The sequence below is a fragment of the Mustela lutreola genome, chromosome 12 (genome assembly GCF_030435805.1).
Source record: "Mustela lutreola isolate mMusLut2 chromosome 12, mMusLut2.pri, whole genome shotgun sequence".
In the NCBI taxonomy this organism is placed as follows: Eukaryota; Metazoa; Chordata; class Mammalia; order Carnivora; family Mustelidae; genus Mustela; species Mustela lutreola.
Window position 1 is genome coordinate 86470006 of NC_081301.1, and position 18608 is coordinate 86488613.

The following is an 18608-nucleotide window of genomic DNA, read 5'->3' on the forward strand; positions in this document are numbered from 1 at the left end:
TCTAAATCCCATATTGGGGGGAGCTGGCAATTTTCCCTGGGGGAAAAAATAATTGTGGTTCTTAACTCTCAGTAATCAGAATTAAGAGTATCCACAGTTTTCCATCATGTTCCTATTGTAACTTTTGGTTCAGCTTCAATACAATAAAGTTTTGTGTTGAACATGGGAGGAGTACAGTTAAACATTCTTTTTTTAACAATCCCAGCTTGAAACACTCATTTTTAAGAAATTGAATTCCTTAGGGTCTGGTTTAAATCTTTTTGCACCAGTGCCTGTATCAGTCATTGATAAATATAGTCAGCTTCCCAAAACTTAGGTTGGTTTCATTTTAGATGGTTTTAAGAGACGATATTGCCATCTTGCTGTTGTGGTGACTGTGTTTGAAAGTGGACTCCAAGATCTGTAAAAATCCTGCTGACTTTTCTATTCCCCCATGTAACATAATGATCATGTAGAGCCTGTGAAATCACAGTGGGTCTGCTTACCCACTGATAATACACTCCACGGGTCAGATCTTGTGAAGCTGAATTGGGTCTGTCCAGAAGGACTCTCTTCCCACCCCGCTTTTCTGGGACTGGGCTAAATTCGCTGACAGCATTGTCCTGAAGACACCTGGCCAGGGACCTCTCCTCACCAGCGTCTGCTGAGAACAAGTGCCCTTCGAGACTCTTTTTCAATCCTCAGATTCTCCGAGTCCAAGTCTGTCAGAGCAAGGAAAGTTTCCCAGTGGCATAAAAAGACTGAAAAGCCAAAAAATCATAACTGGCCTTAGTGGCCAGAGCAGCTGCCCTGCATATCCTTATCGCAGGTTTCGGCTTTGTAAATTAATTCGTCTGCAAATAGTGCCCTGTCTCCAGCTGCAGTTTAAACGCTGGAGAGCTGGTTTCTTAAGGATTTAAGTTTAAAGTCAAGGGCTTCCTGCCCTAGGTGTTACAAATAAGTAGTGTCGTTTTCTTTTCGCTCGGAGTTGGCTCATCCAATCATAGTCCGGTATGCAAATAGACCTTAGCCCGTGCAGATAAAAAGGAACAAATAAAGCCAAGTGCTCTATCAGAACCAAATCGCTGAGCCTGTCACCTGTGTTCCAGGAGCTGAACCAGAAATGTCGTCCTCAGGCATGCCAGACTTACCTGTCCCACTCACCAATTTGACATATAAATATACGAAGGTTAGTACAATTTATATTTGCTGCTTTGCCTCTCAGGTTTATGAAAACGACATGTGCTGAAAGCATAAAAGGTCAATGTGAGTAAACTTGGGCAACGAGCCCTTTGCAAATACAAAAATAAAAGGCTTGCAGAATGCAGGTTTGGGTTTAGTGTCTTGATCAAATAATGATTTCTAAATTGTATCAGGCAATGCTTCATAAGTTTATTTCTTAAGATATGTCTAAGTGAAAGGAATTCTCTTCTGTGTGAAGGGTTCTTGCCCCAGGGTTCAGTGGACTTTTCTATGCAGTTCTATTAACTTCAGCATTGCTCAGCGTATATGATAAGAGAGGCAAGTACTTACTAGAGAAGCTTATTAGAAAGAGCCAAACAAATAGGAAGTGATTTTCTTTTCTTTTTTTTTTTTTAAGAAAAGGAGAAACCCCATGCTGAAGTAACATGACTTTTCTATATGTTTAGTGAGTGTCAAAATCGAAGGACTTACCTCTGATAATTTGATGAAAGCTCCTGTTTCAAAAACTCCAAATGGACCTGCATTGTTTAGCCTATTTGGGGCAAAGAAAGCATTCTTACTTCTCTCTTCAGCAAGTTTGTTGCCATTGGAGCAGATGCATAATTGTTAACTGATAAATATTTAGAGAAACAAGAGCAGGAGCCAGATCCAGACTTAAAAAATCCACAAGCTAGGGAGAACAAGGAAATGGATCCTATTTGAGCCGTTCGAAAGTATCCCTGAACTTTTGTTTCACATTGTTATATGCCTGCTTTCCTGTCAGAGTCTAGAACTCCCAGGAAAAGAGATAAAACAAGCAAACAAACCAATCTGAACAAAATCACTTAAAATTGGTTCTATGGTACACTGCAGAAGGCAAGGTAAGAAAGGAACCCTTCCATCTCAGGAAGAGCCATTTTGCCTTCTGAATTAGCCAATGAAAAATCAAGAGCAGTATAATTTCATGATAAAGTGAAAGCCCCGCTAGTATTTATTTACTCCCTTACTTGTAACCATGGATGGTTTTGAAATCCTAAGGTTAGTTATATTTTCATTTTCATAAGCACAACAAATGAGGAAGTTGCTCAGCTGACTGGTTCTTTTCCTTAGGAAAGTGTCTGCAGAGATCAGATTGTGCCTTTAACATGGTTGGTCAGCAGCAATAAAGTGTAGTAAGGTATTATCTTTATGAGGTTTTATTAAAAAGGAAAACATTTTTTATTCCTTTAATTTTATTCCAAATGAGAACATGGAAAATGTGATGAGTCCATACCCTCCAACAATTTGCCCTTGGTAAAGGTTTGCCTGAAAAGATGACAAGACTCCAGTCTTCCCAACTTTCTTACTCCAAATTGGTCATTCACAAGAAATTTCAATCTAAAGCAGGTACATTTAAGAATGCATTTCATAAACATCAAAATCATTGGCAAAGACTGAAAGTTATCTCATACTATTACTACAGAGTCTTTTCTTTTTTTTCCTGTGATACTACTTGGAAAGATATTGTGGTAATCTGAATGTCACATTTTTTAAAATTTGGCTTTGCTGAAGTTTGCAGTCTTCGCGTATCTTGAGGAAGCTCTAAAGTGAAGTGTTCTCTCTACTAAATTATGCTTCATTGGGTAGCTATAAATTGAGCATGTAAGAAACAGTAACGAAGAAATGAGATGGTCCTTAAAATCTAGCATACAAACACAGACCTAGTGATCCTTTAACACAGAGAGATGGTTTCAAGATTGGAATCCGCTGTTCACTTCAAAGCCATTAGACAAGAACACCCTCTAAGGAAAATGATGGACCTAAGTGTTGAAAAGAAGGCACAATTCAAAAAGCAGCCATTTGCTTTTGCATTTAGGAACTTTCAGGGTAGAAACACCCAATGCAAGTGAGTGAATCTCTATAAATCTGTTCTGCTCAGATAGCATTTTATTGTCTGATTTATTGGTTACAGCATTTTCACACTTGGGAGGACACCAGTTATGTATGTAATTAAATCTAAATGGGTGAACTTTTTCAAATGTCTTTGCATTTGCTTTTTACTATGCCCCACTGAAGAATTGTATTGGATTTGCACTTGCAAGAGGGGTTGGAAAAATGACAGTTATTCACTAAGTTTCCTGGTTGCAAACCAAGTAAGCAAGGATTTTATAGTGTCTGTGGAATTCTCTTCTATGGCCGGCCCCTAAACTCTGTATTATTTTTCTCTTACTATGTTAATGTCCTTCGTTATTACCACTAGAAATATATTGGTCGTTGGGGCAAGGAGGTGGGAAGAAACAAGCAGGGTTGATAACAGAGAATTACTCTAGCTATGGTAGAACTACACGCTCTCAAATGGGAGACTGCTTTTCACCCGAACAAAAGAAGTCATTGTTACATATCTTTTATGACTTATTCTCTAGTACAGTCTGATTATGTTTTTATTGTTGTTGGGTGGATAAAACAGAGATTAAGGTTAAGAAATAGTTTCTAAAATGATACAAATGTTTTTAGGATTTAAAACCTCAATAACATCATTATAAATCCACATAAACTTGGATCCCATTTCTAGGGTTGTTTTTCCCCCTTCCCAGCTCTGAATGAATCCCGCATCTGCTAGCTCATCCATTTTACTGAGCCTTTAAATGAAGAGCTTCTTCAAAACCAATGTGATCACTGGGCAAACTACATTACCTTTCTCTGCCTTGGTTTCCTTATGTTTAAAATGCGAATAATAAAGATCCTAATTTCCTAAGGTGGATGAAAGCGTTAAATGAGTTTTGATGCATATAAACCATTTGAAATCGTGCCTGGCCCATGGGAAGTGATTGATTAACATTGGCTGCCCTGGTCCTATTTATTTTCCTGAATTCTTTCCAATTTTCCAGAAACCTCTTTTAATCCTCTTTCCGAGACCTGTCTCCTCATGAGTGTTCCTCTCATCTCATTCTTTTCTTCTAGTTTTCCTGCCAGTCTTTCTTGCACAGCCATGCCCCACCTGACAAGGATTTCATTGGTGTGAAGTTCTGAGAGTTTATCCAGGATTTCAGGGATCAAAAATTTTATCTTAAAGGATTCGGTAACTTTGTTTTCCATTCTCCCTTTACAACAGTTTTTTGTTTTGCTTTGTTTTTTACCTTAATAAAAAAAAGAAAAACAGAAAATTCAAGAAGACAAGCTTTCTCAGACAGGATTAAAACCCCCAACATATTTTATTTAACTCCTAAACTTAACTCATTAAACAATAAGATGTTCCTACTAGAAAAGATTTCCATATGCTAATGACATTTTATAAACTGACAGATTCAGGCCCATACACTCAGGAAACAATTATAGCTAAAATTCATTGTGTTTCCTCTTTAGCAATGACTGCTTATTTGCAATGACTCTATTTACTTCTCATGATAACCCTATGGGGAGTTTCCTCCTCCTGTTTTATAGATGAGGAGACTGAGGAACAGAGTGGTTAAGTAACTTGCCTTAAATCATACAGCTAGAAAGTGACAAAACTAGACTTCAAACGGGGGCAGTCTGAACTCTCACACCAAGTGGCTTGTCTAAGATCAGTGTTGTTACCTGGGGACGTGGACTTCCTGGAATCTTATTCTGGCCTTCTTGATTCCGACTCTCATTTGTCCATTCCTGATTCCTGGAGGGGACATGACCATGAGGCTTTCCAGCTGCCGCTCAGCTGTTCCCAGGCCACCAGGAGGAAGTTGGTGGCCAACTTAGAAAAAGAGGAGAACAATAAGGAAGGTTGGAAGCAAACAGACATTCTGGTTTGACTGAAAAGGTGGGGTTTGGGCTGGGAGAGGCAGTGGTGTAGAGGATTTGGAAATAGGTGTGCCATTTCTATGGGAACTGTGTTTTTCTCAATTCCTGCAGAGTATCTTTTGGTTGGAGTAAGAGATTCCTTTCCTAGATTTCTGATAAGGTTGTTAAATACATTGCTGTTAAAAATATCTTTTTGATAGGGAAAAATGATGAATCCTGGCATACTATGCACTAGGCACCCTTATAGCCGTTTTAGATTCTTACAGCAAACAAATTCAGGCCACGTACATTTCCCACTACCCCATTCTCTTCACTCCCATCTCCTGTTTTTCCTTCCATATAGTTAACAAGTCACTGAATAACCACGCTGTGCTTGGTCATATGGTAGAAGAAGGCTAATAGGGTTTAGGGAGCTTGTGTCCCTGGAAGGTGAAGAAAATAAGTAAGTACGCGCATACTTGAATCATAAATTATGATAAATGCTAAAGAGAGGACAACTGAAAGCTGAGAAATGAGGGGGGAGAGCTTTCTTTCCATGAGCTTTTAGGGAAGGGTTCTTTAAGAAAGGGACATTGAAGGGGAGCCTGAAGGATACAGAGCACAAAGTGACCCTCGAGAGCTGAGAAGGGGCAGGGAGACAAATATCCAAGGTAACGGCACATGCCATGCAAAAACGTTTGCAGGCGAGAGAGCCTGCTGTGTTCACAGAATTATCCAAAGGGCTGCCACGAGTGTCGTAAAGTTGCCGTGGCTGTCGTAAAGTGAGAGAGGCGAAGAACAGACCAGCCGAGGCTGGAGATAGAGGCGGTGGCAAGTCTGGCCACCGCCTGGGTTTTGTAGGAGGGAAACCACACCAAGGGGTGCTTCAAGCAAGGCAGGACTTAACGCCCAAAACCGAGGCACTGCTTTCACTCGGGAAACAATATTAACTCTCTTCTGACTGAAGCAGTATTTTGTTTGCTTTTGGTTTGGAAGCAGATGAACAAAGAGCCGGATGGCTGGGAGGTACAGTGGCTTAACAAGACAAGCCAGGCTTCGCGTTCCAGCCCTTCTACTTCTTTAATGCTATGACCTTGGCCAAGCTTCTAATTTTGAGTTTCAATTCCCCTGTCTGTAGATTGGGAATAATAATAACTACCCGGGAAAGTGGCCTGAGAATTAAGTGAAGTAATTTGTGGAAAACGCCCAGTGCTTATTAGGCCCTTGGTGCGGGCTCTTTTTAACCCTCTACTGCCCAAGATGACTCCTACAGTTCTCAAATTATTCTACTCCCAATGTACTGGAATAAATACTTGCAACACTTGCCATAGTTTAAAACTGCTTTCATCTACTGATCTCATCTGAGGCTCATAATGAGCCACTGGAAGAGAGTTAGAACATGTTAGTTGTGTTCCCATTTTAAAGCTGAGGAACCTGAGTTCAGAGATGCTAGGTGATTTGCTCCAGGTCCCACAGCCTTAGGAGGCGCATACTAAACATGGTGGTAGTAGTCGAATCCTACCGGATTGTAACAAGTGATTTCATACCTGTTGCTTCCTTTTTATCATTCATCCCTTACTCTGATGGAGAGAGTCGAAATTTGGATGATGAGGAAAGAGGTATGATCGGGGCACTAGATCCCCAGACAGATGATCCAACAGAGAGAAGATACTCTAGAGAAGCACTTTCCAATTCTGAATATGCATGTGAATCAGGAAGGTTTCTGGTTGAAATGCAAATTCTGATTCTCTTGGTCTGAGGTGAAGTACCAGATTCTGCATGTCTAACAGACTTCCAGATTCTGCTGATGCCACTCCAAGGGTGGTCTGTTGACCAGCAGCACAGGTCAGTAGTTTAGGGCCAACCTCACATTTTCACCAGCAATCACCACCATCTAGTTGCTTAGGGGCCAGACTTCCTCCTTTTCTCAGAAACCCATTCCCACCCAGCCAGGTCAGATTCACTTACCTTCCCCTTCGGAGAATGCCCGAGTCCAACAGGAACCAGACGGTGGCTGCAAACAGATGGTAGGACCAACCACTGAATTTTTTCCTGAGAGGTAACCCTTCACTACAAATGCAATGTTTTAGCTCATCTCCAAGGACTGGTGTCTTGGCAAATTCTTTTGTTCTCTGGCACCTGCCTGCCTCAAGGAACCTAATCAATAGCAATCCTAAAGTAAATAACCAATGCTCTGGAGATCCTATTAGCTCAATTTCGTCAGGAGTCTCACTACTCCAAGCATTCACTTGATTTCTCTACACTGGACTTCACCTACTGAATTCGTCATTAGCCGCCTGCCAAAATGGGAAAACTCTTAGGGTTTATGGGAAACAGCTCCTTTGAAGAGGAACTGAACCAAAAGTTAAGGTAATGCTTCTGAAATGCCATGTGTAATCCGTAGAATGATGTAGTACACATCTACATAGAGAAGTACAGACATTGATAAATGGTGATACACTGGTCTCAGAGTAGCAATTACCTGCCTTGGGGTGGCAGTGGTGGTGGTGGTTTGGGCTTTCATGACACGAGTATTACTGTGGCCAAACACCTTATACATTTACTAGATTTAAGTAGCAGCATAGAGCCATGTTCAAAAGAACAGGAGCAATAGTTGCTTTGTAATTAAAACCACTACTCATAGACAAATCAGAGAAGTGGATATTTGTGTGAACCCAGATTCCAGAACACTGTTATGTTTTGAGTGTGTGTGTGTATCCAAACCTCACACAACTGTTGTTTGCAAGGGATGTAGTGTTTTTCATATTTGAGTTTCTGATTACACATCATCATATCCGTACCTCCTGACTTTGTTGTAATGTTGAAATTGTTCATGGAAATATGCTTCCTAGGAATCTGGACAAATATCACAGATTGCAAAACTTTGCCTCATCAACTACCCACTCCTCACCCAGGGCCCATTGTGACTATTTCCACTGTTTTCCTGATACCTAATAAGAAATTAAAATAATACAAACAACAAATAACTGAATTATGCTATTTGCCACTAAATATGCAGAACTTTCTGGGGCATCTACATCTTACCTCTTTGACACAGGGTATGCATGACCTAAGAGATCCTTGACAAGTATTTTTGTCATCGGTGGGATATAGTGAAGATGTGGCTCAAAACAGACATGCTTTAGCATCTTTATTCTCCCTAGTTGAAAGAGCTGAGGGTTTTCTGAATAAATAAGAAAAAAAGAGTATACATTCATGTTACTGAAGTCAGACTATAATATAAAACAGAAATGAAAGGGAAATTTTATTTCTCCCACTTTCGTTTTGGTCACTCTCATTTTGTTTTCATTCCTTTGGGTCAAGTTAAATATTTTCCTCCCATCTGTTATTTCCTCCTTAATTTCCTTTTAGATTTTTTTTTTTTTTTTTTTTAACGTTCGGTCTCAACATTTTGCTTTACTGCCTCAGGGTTTGGGATGAACGGAGTTGCCAGAGATCTAGGGAGTTGCCAGAGATCTAGCTTTGATTCTTCTAAACATTTAACACCTGTCCCTGACTTCGCTCAGCCTCTCATTCTTCATCCCACATCTTGTTCTCTAAGCCCCTCCCCCAAAGTCTTTGGTACTCTTAAGTGCTTGATGCTGAGAAAAGTTTTATGTGTGTACAGTACACATCCCTTCTTGTCCGTCCCGTCACTCCACAGCCTGTGCCCCAGGATCTCAGGTCTGAAAATTCACACAGGAGACATAATATGGGGAATTCTGTCACGTTCCTCCTGCTTGGCATATCTTAAAACAAATCCTCTCTGCACTGAAAATGTGATCTGTCGAAAAATCTCTCTGCCACCAAGAAAGCACTAGTTTCCCTTAGATGAGCTAGAGCCCCTGGCCCTATTGCAGCCCCAAAGAGATGATGTGAATTTAGGGCACCCTGAGTATCTACTGGAGGGAGTCACGGGCTCTCTCTCTTTCCTTTAAACCAACAGGTTCCAAAATCTTATACCACCGAGCAAAGCTAATAGGTTTTATTTTGCCTATTAGTTAAATTCAGCTTGATCCAAGCCAGAAATATTTTGAGGAAAGGGCTTATTTATTTAGAATTGTAGCTTTATGCCAATCACATAAAGACATAATCATTTTTATTCTGGAAAGGTTCCCCCCCCCCGAAATTATGACTTATTCTTGGACATTAAACTATAGTCAGGAAACTGCCTTTTTTTCCTTTGAATCAAAGGTCATGATGTGTCCCTTAAAGCTGGCACATCTAAAATTTAAAGAGTAAAAAATCAATTTTTAAGTTTCCTCAATGCTCATTGATTGTCTCCCCTAATAAGAAGCACGTGACATCTAAGAGCATGCATAGGAATCTATAGTTCCCAATCAATATTATGAACTTTAAGCTGAGGTCCAGTGTATATATATTATTCAAAAGTATCCTGACCGTGAAACTCATAAGTAGAATGTAGTTCATATAGTAGTTAAATGGAACCCAAGATTTTTTTTTTTTTTTTTTTTTTTACTTCTTATGGGATGGTCCCTTTCCCCCTAAAGTTGCTAAAGACAAACAGCAAATGGAAAATGAGGTTGTTACCATGATAGATCATTTCAACAGGCCTCAAATAGGTTTCATAATGATTATACCAAACATCCATGAGTCTACACTTCTCCACATAACCATTTTAGATAACAGGAAGGATGATTGTTCACAAGTGTTTGGTCACATAGTTAGCTGAAAGGCCAATGTCGAATGTAAAGCCCACAAAATTAAAACAGAAAAAAAGATCATTAAGGTAGTTCTTACCAAAACACTCTGCCACAGCTAAGGGAAGAGCCACCTTGGTCATCTCACTACGCCATGTTCTGTTCTTCCGCTGAGAGGCTTCTGTTCCGGGGAGAACGCATACATTTGTAGACTGCGGCCTCTCCTGCCCTCTCACTGCGTCCACTCTCAAGCCTCATGAGGGAGCGCATGGAATGTGAAGATGGGCTCCCGGCTAATCTCCCGGGATTCTGGTCGCCCCACTTCACATCCATTTTGGGTACATTCACGTCAACATTCCCCAAACATCCATTCGCTCCTGTCATGCCCTTACCACATCCAGATGAGAGTCCGGCCATTCCACTCTGAGGGTCGAGATTCACCACGAACTGGCTTCCTTTCATCGTCGAAACTAATCTATGACTTGTTTCCATCATCTCTTCTCTGTGTTTGATGTATCCCAAGAGCATTCCCTTCCTTTGCTCGTTTTCTCTCTCCATCAATCCAATACCATCCTTCAAGGAGGCATTCTTCTGGCCCATTGCCTGCCCTTCTGTGGGTTCCACTCTGCAGTGTCCTGATGAAAAGCACTGCTTTGGCTTTTACCCTACATACAACCTTCAATTCTTTATGGGCCAATCTTGATGTGAATACACTCTGTCCTTGGATTATGAGCCCCTTGAGGGCAGGGGCTCACTCTCTCATACTTCCCCACAGTATCCTCCGGATGTCTCAAGTATTTACTATTTGGCAGAACATAATAAGTAACTTAATAGCAAGATACAAAAGGCTGTGTCAGGAAAGAGGGGGGAAATAAAAGGTTAAATCCAATTGGACTGACTAGTGAAATCTTCACAAGGAGGTGACATTTGAAGCAAGACTTCAAGAATGAGTAGAAGAAAATAGTGAAACTCCAGTCTAAGGAACAGCATGAATAAAGGTGTGGAGCAGATGGACATGGTGTTGGAGACAGTCGAATAAGGCCAAAGTAGAAGCTGAACTGAGGCAATAAAATTTGGAAAAGGGCGATGGGGCCCCGTATGCTTAGGAGAACCACCTAAGTGTTCTGAGGAGTGTCCAAAATGTGCATTGGGTTGGCTTAGGAAGATTATGATAGTGGGGGGGGGGGTAAATTTCAACTAGGCAGAGGAAGAACAGGGAGTTTTTTGTGTTTGTTTTTTTGTTTTGTTGGTTTGTGTGTATGTGTGTATAAGATAGTATAGAAGAGCATGATAACCAAACAATGACTAGGGACTGTGTGTATCATTAACAGGAGAGAAAACGTGTGTCTGTGTGTGTCTCTGTGTGTGTGTGTGAGAGAGAGCGAGGGAGGGAGAGAATGTGCAAACTATAGAACTGTAGTCGAGTCAAGAGCAGCATAAAGCTGAGGCGACCATGAACTGTGTTTGGAACATGTTGATTCAGATATTTCGCAGCCAACCTTTGGGAAGAAAGTATGAAAAAGGAAGGGCCAGAGACACATAAGGGAAAACACTTGCCTCAAGCCTAATTATAGGATTCTGCAAAATGTGTTTGCGAGAGCTGGAATGCTGATTCACCCTAAGAGACGTTGAGCAAGTCAGTATTTTAATCTGAATTTATCTTTCTTCAAGTTGAACTCAGATGCCAACACGTTTTTCTTGAAGGACAGTGGGGATTGTACGGTTTCATCTGTGTCCCATTATCCTTTCATCTGTGTCCCATTATCCTTTCCCACACCCCCACATACGTGTCCTTGCACACCTCGTCTCCTCGTCTCCGCGGCTCTGCACCCCCGCCCTCTTATTTACTCACGCTCCCATCTTCTCCCTGTCGATTCCCGGCTAGCGCTCTAGTTTCCTGAGCTCCTCTGAACACTGACTGGATGCTGTTTGGACACACGAGTTACTGGATCGGTGTGAATAGGCAAATAAGAAGGCTTATCCTCCCCTTTGTTTGTTTTTTGTTTTGTTTTGTTTGTTTTTGTTTTTTTCCAGCAAATCACAAATATACTGTGTCCGTGTGCAGAACATTATAGATCTTACCCATGGGTAGCTACTGGATCGTAGGTTCTTCGAATCAGTTGTAAGTGATTTATTCAAGAATTCATGACGGAGCTGCAAACCACTCGAGGGCCGGGACTGTGCTGGACACTGAGGATGAACCAGGAAGCCAGACCGACATTGTCCTTGACCTTGACCTTGACCAAGCTTACGGCCTAGGAGAGAGGGCACACATTTCAAAATTGACTTTTTAAAAAAGTGACAAGTTTGGTGATGGAAGTTTAGCAGAGCAGGGAAATACTTTGGAGAACAGGCTGTCTGTCTAAGTAATGTTGTAAATGACAGAATATGGAATTAATTCGACTTAAGCATTTAGGGATACAGGGTGATACACATTTCATGAATGTGACTGGATAGTTAGCTCCGGATATTTATGGACACTATTCAATAGAATAACTGAGTCAGTATAAACTCACAGGTTAATTTTAAAACTTATTTCAAATATGCCTAATAAAAGTAATTAAACTAAAAATGTATAATCTTGCTAGCCGCCACTGGGGAACTTTTAATAGCCGACTGTTGTTTAGTATAGCAACAAATTTAAACCTTGGTGGGGGAGAGGGGCCGTGTTTCACTACTTTGTCCCTCAGTGGCCTATTAATAATTTAACTTTAAGTACCAAGTAAGGGGAGGTGTCTGAATTAGATAAATGTAAACAAATGCAGGGCAGCTGTCCCCTTCACTTATCAACTACCTGTGATTCATAATTACATCAAATAATTCACAGTGTAACAAGAAATCCGACAGAAAATGGTAATACATACATAAAGTTCAGTAGCATACCTACGATAATATTTATCGTTCAAAAATAAGTAAGAAAAAGGAAAGTAAACAAGAAGTAATGAAATAACAGGAGGGGGAAGAAATTCTAGCTTTTACCCAAAATGAAATTTTCTTTACTACAAAAGCAGTACTTCTTAATTAGACATTGTATATTTTACTGCACTAAAAGTTGAATGAATGACAGATATCTCAAAGCCCTAGTAGGCTGCATAGTGAAGGAGCAGTTAAAGGCAGCAAAGTTGAAATTTGGGACTTTTTAAACAATATACTAACACATTTAAGTATTTCCGTTCGTTTATACACAGAGCGAAATTCCATGTTTCTAGACCCCTCTGTCTCTTTGATGCATGTCTCTTAGATATCATTAAGAAATTCAGTACCTGATTTAATCTGAGGACAAATAAATGATTAGATAACTCTTTAAAAGAATTAAACCCTTATCCCTGGAAACAGCCAGTAAAAACATGTCATTAGCCAATTTTTTTTTTCTAAGCAAGTTTCTTTTAAAACCGTCCTCCACGTTATCTTTATAATAGTAAAATAAAGGATCAGGAAACAGTCACTTATGAAACCAAATCACCAGCAGCCCAACAGGAGGACGCTCAGAATCTAAAGGGAAAAGTTAAAATTAATGAAGATTAAAGCCACCAAAGCCTTTGGTCTTGCCTCAAACTCGGATAAAAGTACTTTTTCTAGATGGTTTTCTCCAGTTTGTATTTTCCAGGGTTGAAATAATCTCGTACCTCAGTGTAATTTCAAAGTATTACCTTATTTTAATACGTGTGTATGAGCTCACACACGCATGTGTGTATGCTGTATAAAATGTCTCAAACAGCCAAAAATTCCTTGCAGGGTCAGGGAGAGGTGTGTGAAGGTTTTAAATTGGCCTCACGTAGGCATTTTATAATACTCTAAGTTTATAAAAGAATTCATCAAATTTGTTGCCTATTTAAAGGTTTGTTCACCTCCTTTCTCTCCCTCTCTGCAGATTTTCATAAACAATGAGTGGCATAATTCAGTGAGTGGCAAGAAATTTCCTGTCTTTAATCCTGCAACCGAGGAGAAACTCTGTGAAGTAGAAGAAGGAGATAAGGTGGGTTTCCCAGCCCTTATGCTAGCTTTCATTGTTTCCCACCATGCTGGGCTTTGAATCCCACCACAACCTGAAGTAAACAGGTTATGAAAATACCCTTTCTGGGGCCGTCTGGGAAGTTGTTCTTCACGTATCAAGGGTTCCCAGTAGCCAAGGGGTAATGATGAGCCCATGGTTCCAGATGGGGGTTGACTTTTTTTCTTGCTATTTCTCCTTACTTGTTCTTCAGTATTTGGGTTTATTGTATAAAGAGACTACATACGATTAGTCATAGATTTATAAAGCAGAGAAATCCCTTCTATAACAGTCTTCTTTTTTTAAGTTGCAAGATGAAACGAAAGATAACAAGATAGAACATTTGAAACAATATATTGCCACATTATATTCTTAAAAATCATTGAATGTGTGGTGTGTAAACGATGAATCTTGGAACACTGAGAAAATAAAATTAAATTTAAAAAATAAAAATAAAATGCAAAAAATATCATTGAGTGAACATTAAACTGGTACCTTGAAAAACTGAATCTTAAAACCACAGAAATTGAACCATGAATTGAAGGTATTGTGGTTTTCTAGCTAATCATCATACCGACTACAACAAAAACCAACTTATATCATCATTATTTTTTAATTCTAAACATTAATTTAACCCTCAAGCATCCCAGTGGGAAAGCTTCTATTTGTAACTGTTTTCACAAATGATAACGAAATAGCAGAATGGACAGGTTGACTAATTTACTTTAGGGAACATTGCTAATAAATAATGATATTTTAAAAGTCAAAAAACAATAATAATAATGAAGTCAATAGTCAAATGCTGTCCTTCTGACCCCAGAGTCTATGACCGGCAGGGCTGCCTTACCTTGTGATTATTATAAAAGTGAAATACTAAATAGCCTGGGAAGTGAGGAGATAAAAGCCTTCCTGTTTTTCATCTGAGCACGTACCTTAAAATGTGAATGTGTTTCTCAGTCTTTAGTTGTCCAAATATTATCAAGCTTGAAATCTCTGTCCTATAAGGTATTAAAAAATAAGTTGTTTGGGTACATAAAAAGAGCATTGAAAGATGAAGTCCGAATGTCGACCCAAGGATAATACTATTTGTGACCCAAGGTTCAGCTCCATGTTCCTGCCCATTTTTTCACTACCTTCTCCCCACGTGATGAGATCCCTAATTGAAGGCATTGAGCCTTGTAGATTTATTCTAAGATAGCCATAGACCTGTGGGGCTCATTTAGGTTTAGAGAAGCCCCCGGATTTGGGTGGCAATATTATCAGAAGACATAAGATCTGAGCCTCAAGGAGCCAGAGTTCAGAGTTTAATCAGAGGGGTCGACAGCTTGAGAAGTAGATGCAGAATAGAATGGAGAACACAGGCCACTGCTTTCAGATTTCACTCTCTGTACACACCAGAGTTCATCTGTGCATAAATTCTTCACGGGTTTCCTCACTAGCCTCTGGGGAAAAGGCCAGAGAGGCCTTCTCAGGCTACCCCATCAACATAGGAATTTCACCTTCCCTGTGCCCAGAATCACGGTCCAAACAGTGATAGTGCACACCGTTCGCGGCCTCTGTGACTGCCAGGGTCAAGGTACGATCCTCAGGTCCCAGTTCAGATCATTAGCTGTAGAAAGAGCACAAATGTTTCACATGTTACTGACCCTCCTTTTGAGCTTTGGTTCTTTGTTGTGTAAGAGGGATATAGGAAAAACTTGGGGAAAGTTAAGTAAGAAAAGATGTTGGGGCGCCTGGGTGGCTCAGTTGGTTAGGCATCTGCCTTTGACTTAGGTCATGATCCCAGAGTCCTGGGATCCAGCCCTGTGTCAGGCTTCCTGCTCGGTGGGGAGCCTCCTCCTTCCTCTCATTGTGCCCCCCACCCTGCTTTTTCTCTTTCTTTCTCTCAAATGAAGAAATTAAAAAAAAAAAAAAAAAAAAAGAAGGATATAGTGTTTTATCAGTGCCAGGGATATAACAAAGCCCAGTCATTGTAGGGTTTTATTCTTCTTTAAAGCTCCCCCAAAATTTCCCAGGTAGAATTACTCTGAACTGTGCCAGTACAGAACATCATATTTACCTAGATGATAACCCCTGTGTTGCATGGGTATCGGTGGGTTTGTCTGAGACACCATGCTTCTTGTAAAGGTCCACATTACCTTTTACCATCATATTTTCAGTGTCTTACCTCCTACAGGTAATGAAATTACATAAGTATATGTAAAACTCCTCCATTAAGCTCTGAGTTTCCATATACCAGCACCCCCACACACACATACACACTCTCATCATCTTAGGAATCTAGTACTAAATTAACTACTGACTAGGGCAGTGTTTCTCACAGTTTTGCCTGCAACCAAATTCCCTTGAAGGCTTGTTGGAACAGGGGTTTCTGGGCCACACCCCACCCTGTAGGGTTTGTTTCAGTAATTCTACTGTGGGGCCTGAAAATTTGCATTTCTGACAAATTCTTAGGGGATGCTACTGTTGCTGATTGGGATGGAGATGGAGGAATATACTTTGAGAACTACTGCATGAAATTATTAAACCATTAAATTATGATTGCATTTCCTAAGGGGCATGGACTTTAATAGGTAAGAAAGTTGGAGTGCGAACCTGCACCGTAACAATCTCTGTGCACCCCTGTGAAATGTTACAAGGCCAGACTTGAGCAGAGAAGTACTGATGATCCCTGGCAACCTGTCTTAGGAGACCCAGAAGCCTATGTGCTTTGGGCCATTCCTAGAAAGAAGAGAAACATGTACTCTTCTATTCAGCAGAGAAATGACTTTGCCAGAGACTTCGGGAGATCTACCCAACACTGCAACGCCACGTTACAGCAAATGTCCTTCTAGTTGGCTGAGTGGCTCTGGCAATCTGGGGTGGGGAGGGGAAGCAATAGAGGGCAGGGCGAGCTACGTCTGAGCCCCTGACTGCTGCCCGCCCCTTCTCTCCAGAGGTATAAATGCTGCTCAGGAGCAAGACTGCAGACATGGTTGCGTTGGCAATTACCAAAAGAACAAGTATTCTTGGTGCTTTGGCCCTGGTGCTCTGGACATCTCTCTTTGCCACTGGCGTGCAGCTTTCCTTTCATCAGGAAGACAAATCTGTGCCTAGAGCTCCAGCTGCAACCTTATCAAGATCTCCAAGGACTTTTCTTGCATCATTGGTGGTGGGATTTGCCTTCTTCCTAAAGTGCAGTGAGGGGGGAGCTGAGGAGCAGACCTGAAGCTTTAGAAATACCTGTCATCTATTTGCTATGGGCTTATCAGTAATTACTCCCGCTCAGAGCAGAGCAGTATTGTCTGCGCGAATGTCGATCAGGAACAATCACTAACACCCAGCAAAGCTTCAAATCGGGTCACAATGCTAACCGAGCTGCTTGAGTTCAGTTGTTTAAGGTATAAACTGTTCAGGGTAACCAGCTATTTGCTTCACCTTCAACGTTCTTGTCATCCCATTCTCTTCTGGAGTAATCTACTGATGTTTGCTTTTAAATAATGATTGCTCCTCTCACAATTTTTAACCGACAAATGCACGTGAACTCCTAACATTGCTTAGTGAAAGGTACAAATCGAGTAAATTACACAGTCACCGTAAACCTAATATTCTGGAACTGACTCTTGAGATAATGAGCCCAAGAGGTTTTAGGGGTTTAATTTATGAGTAGAATGGACCTAACAATGGGCTATATATTGCCTTTCAATGGTGTTATAAAGAATGGAGGAGGAGCGAGAATGAATGGGGATTACAAAACGAAGCACAGATGTGGGTGGGAACTGTTTTCTTTTCACTCCAGTGCCTCTTTTAGGCTATATTGACTAATCCTGAAAACTGCTTTTAATACTGAGCATGACCTAACAAATAATTGGTGGGGATAAAAATAAATGGCCATTAAAGTAAGTGCTTATGACAGGTGTAAAAGTAAAACTGGTCTGATGACTATTTTCTCCAAATTGGAATGGATCTAATATGGAAACGGGCAGCCTGGGAGCAATAGAGAAGTTTGTCCTTCTTCAACTGTGCTTAAGAGGTCTTTTGATATTTCATCATCCAAACTTGAAAAAAAAAAAAAAAAAAAGGAACATTTAAAGCCCTCTAAGGCGAAAGTGTTATTGGGGTGGCAAATTTGAGTTAATATGCCAAATTGTTTTCGGGTGAATTGAAAAACCATGTCCTTGGAGATGTTAGTCCTGAAGTAAAATTCCAAGAAATACTACTCATAGAATTTAAATAATAACAATTAAAAAAAAAACCCTTATGCTTACTATGGTTAGTGTAAAAGCTTTCTTATGTAATAGAATCAGTTAAAATATGATTTATGATATGCATGTCAATATAAGCAAATTATTTATATCAGGAGCACTCTTCTATAAAATCAATGTAACATGATGAGTTTAAAAGGTTGGTAATTAAATTGTTAAATATTTATTAACTGCCTATTGTAGGCCCAGAATAATAAGGAATATTATAGCTTTTAATACAGAGACCAATAAATATTCATCACAAAGATCACCATCAGGATGTCTTGCAGAGCTATAAAACCAGATTTGGGAGCCAGATGTGGGATCAAATTTTGGTTGATAGATTTCATGCTGGATTTCACGTCCCGTAAAACAAAGTCCATGATGTTGAACTGTCGTAGTAACTGCAGAGTTATGGAAGGCTTCACTGAGTGCCTGGAGCTTAGTAAGTTCTTCCTGGGAGCTACCATCAGGCTAGATTAGACTAGCAAGGGTTTAAGTAGGTTATGATATTTGGTCTTAAAGAGTATGTCACATTTTGAAAATAGAGAGCTGTACTGGTGGAACATTCTTGGCAAGGAGAATTTCAGGAGCAAAGGTGAAAAGCAGTTGGGCCAGACAGAGTAGAAAAAAAAATGTGAACTCAAGTTTGGAAAGGTGAGGTAGGGCCCCAAAATGTTGGGTCTTGAAGATCAGAAAGAGTCTGACCTGAGGACCATAGACAAAGGGGAGTTGCAAATATTTGATAGAGAAAGTGGTGACATAAAATTGCATGAGGAAGATTAGCCTGGTGGCCATCGGCAAGACAGCTGGGGGACACAGAAGAGAACGGCTTGAGAA

The 18608-nt window shown here is 40.3% G+C and overlaps 1 protein-coding gene across 1 annotated transcript in view; it reads left to right on the plus strand.

Annotated features, from left to right (window-relative positions):
* The first annotated feature begins 1017 nt into the window (after window positions 1–1017).
* The window catches only part of ALDH1A1 (aldehyde dehydrogenase 1 family member A1), a 52522-nt gene continuing 34931 nt past the window's right edge, over window positions 1018–18608 (plus strand). Inside the window, exons 1-2 of the mRNA XM_059143478.1 lie at window positions 1018–1168; window positions 13426–13530. Of these exons, the coding sequence (XP_058999461.1) occupies window positions 1103–1168; window positions 13426–13530 (171 nt within the window). The 5' untranslated portion in view covers window positions 1018–1102. The remainder of the gene's footprint in view (window positions 1169–13425; window positions 13531–18608) is intronic.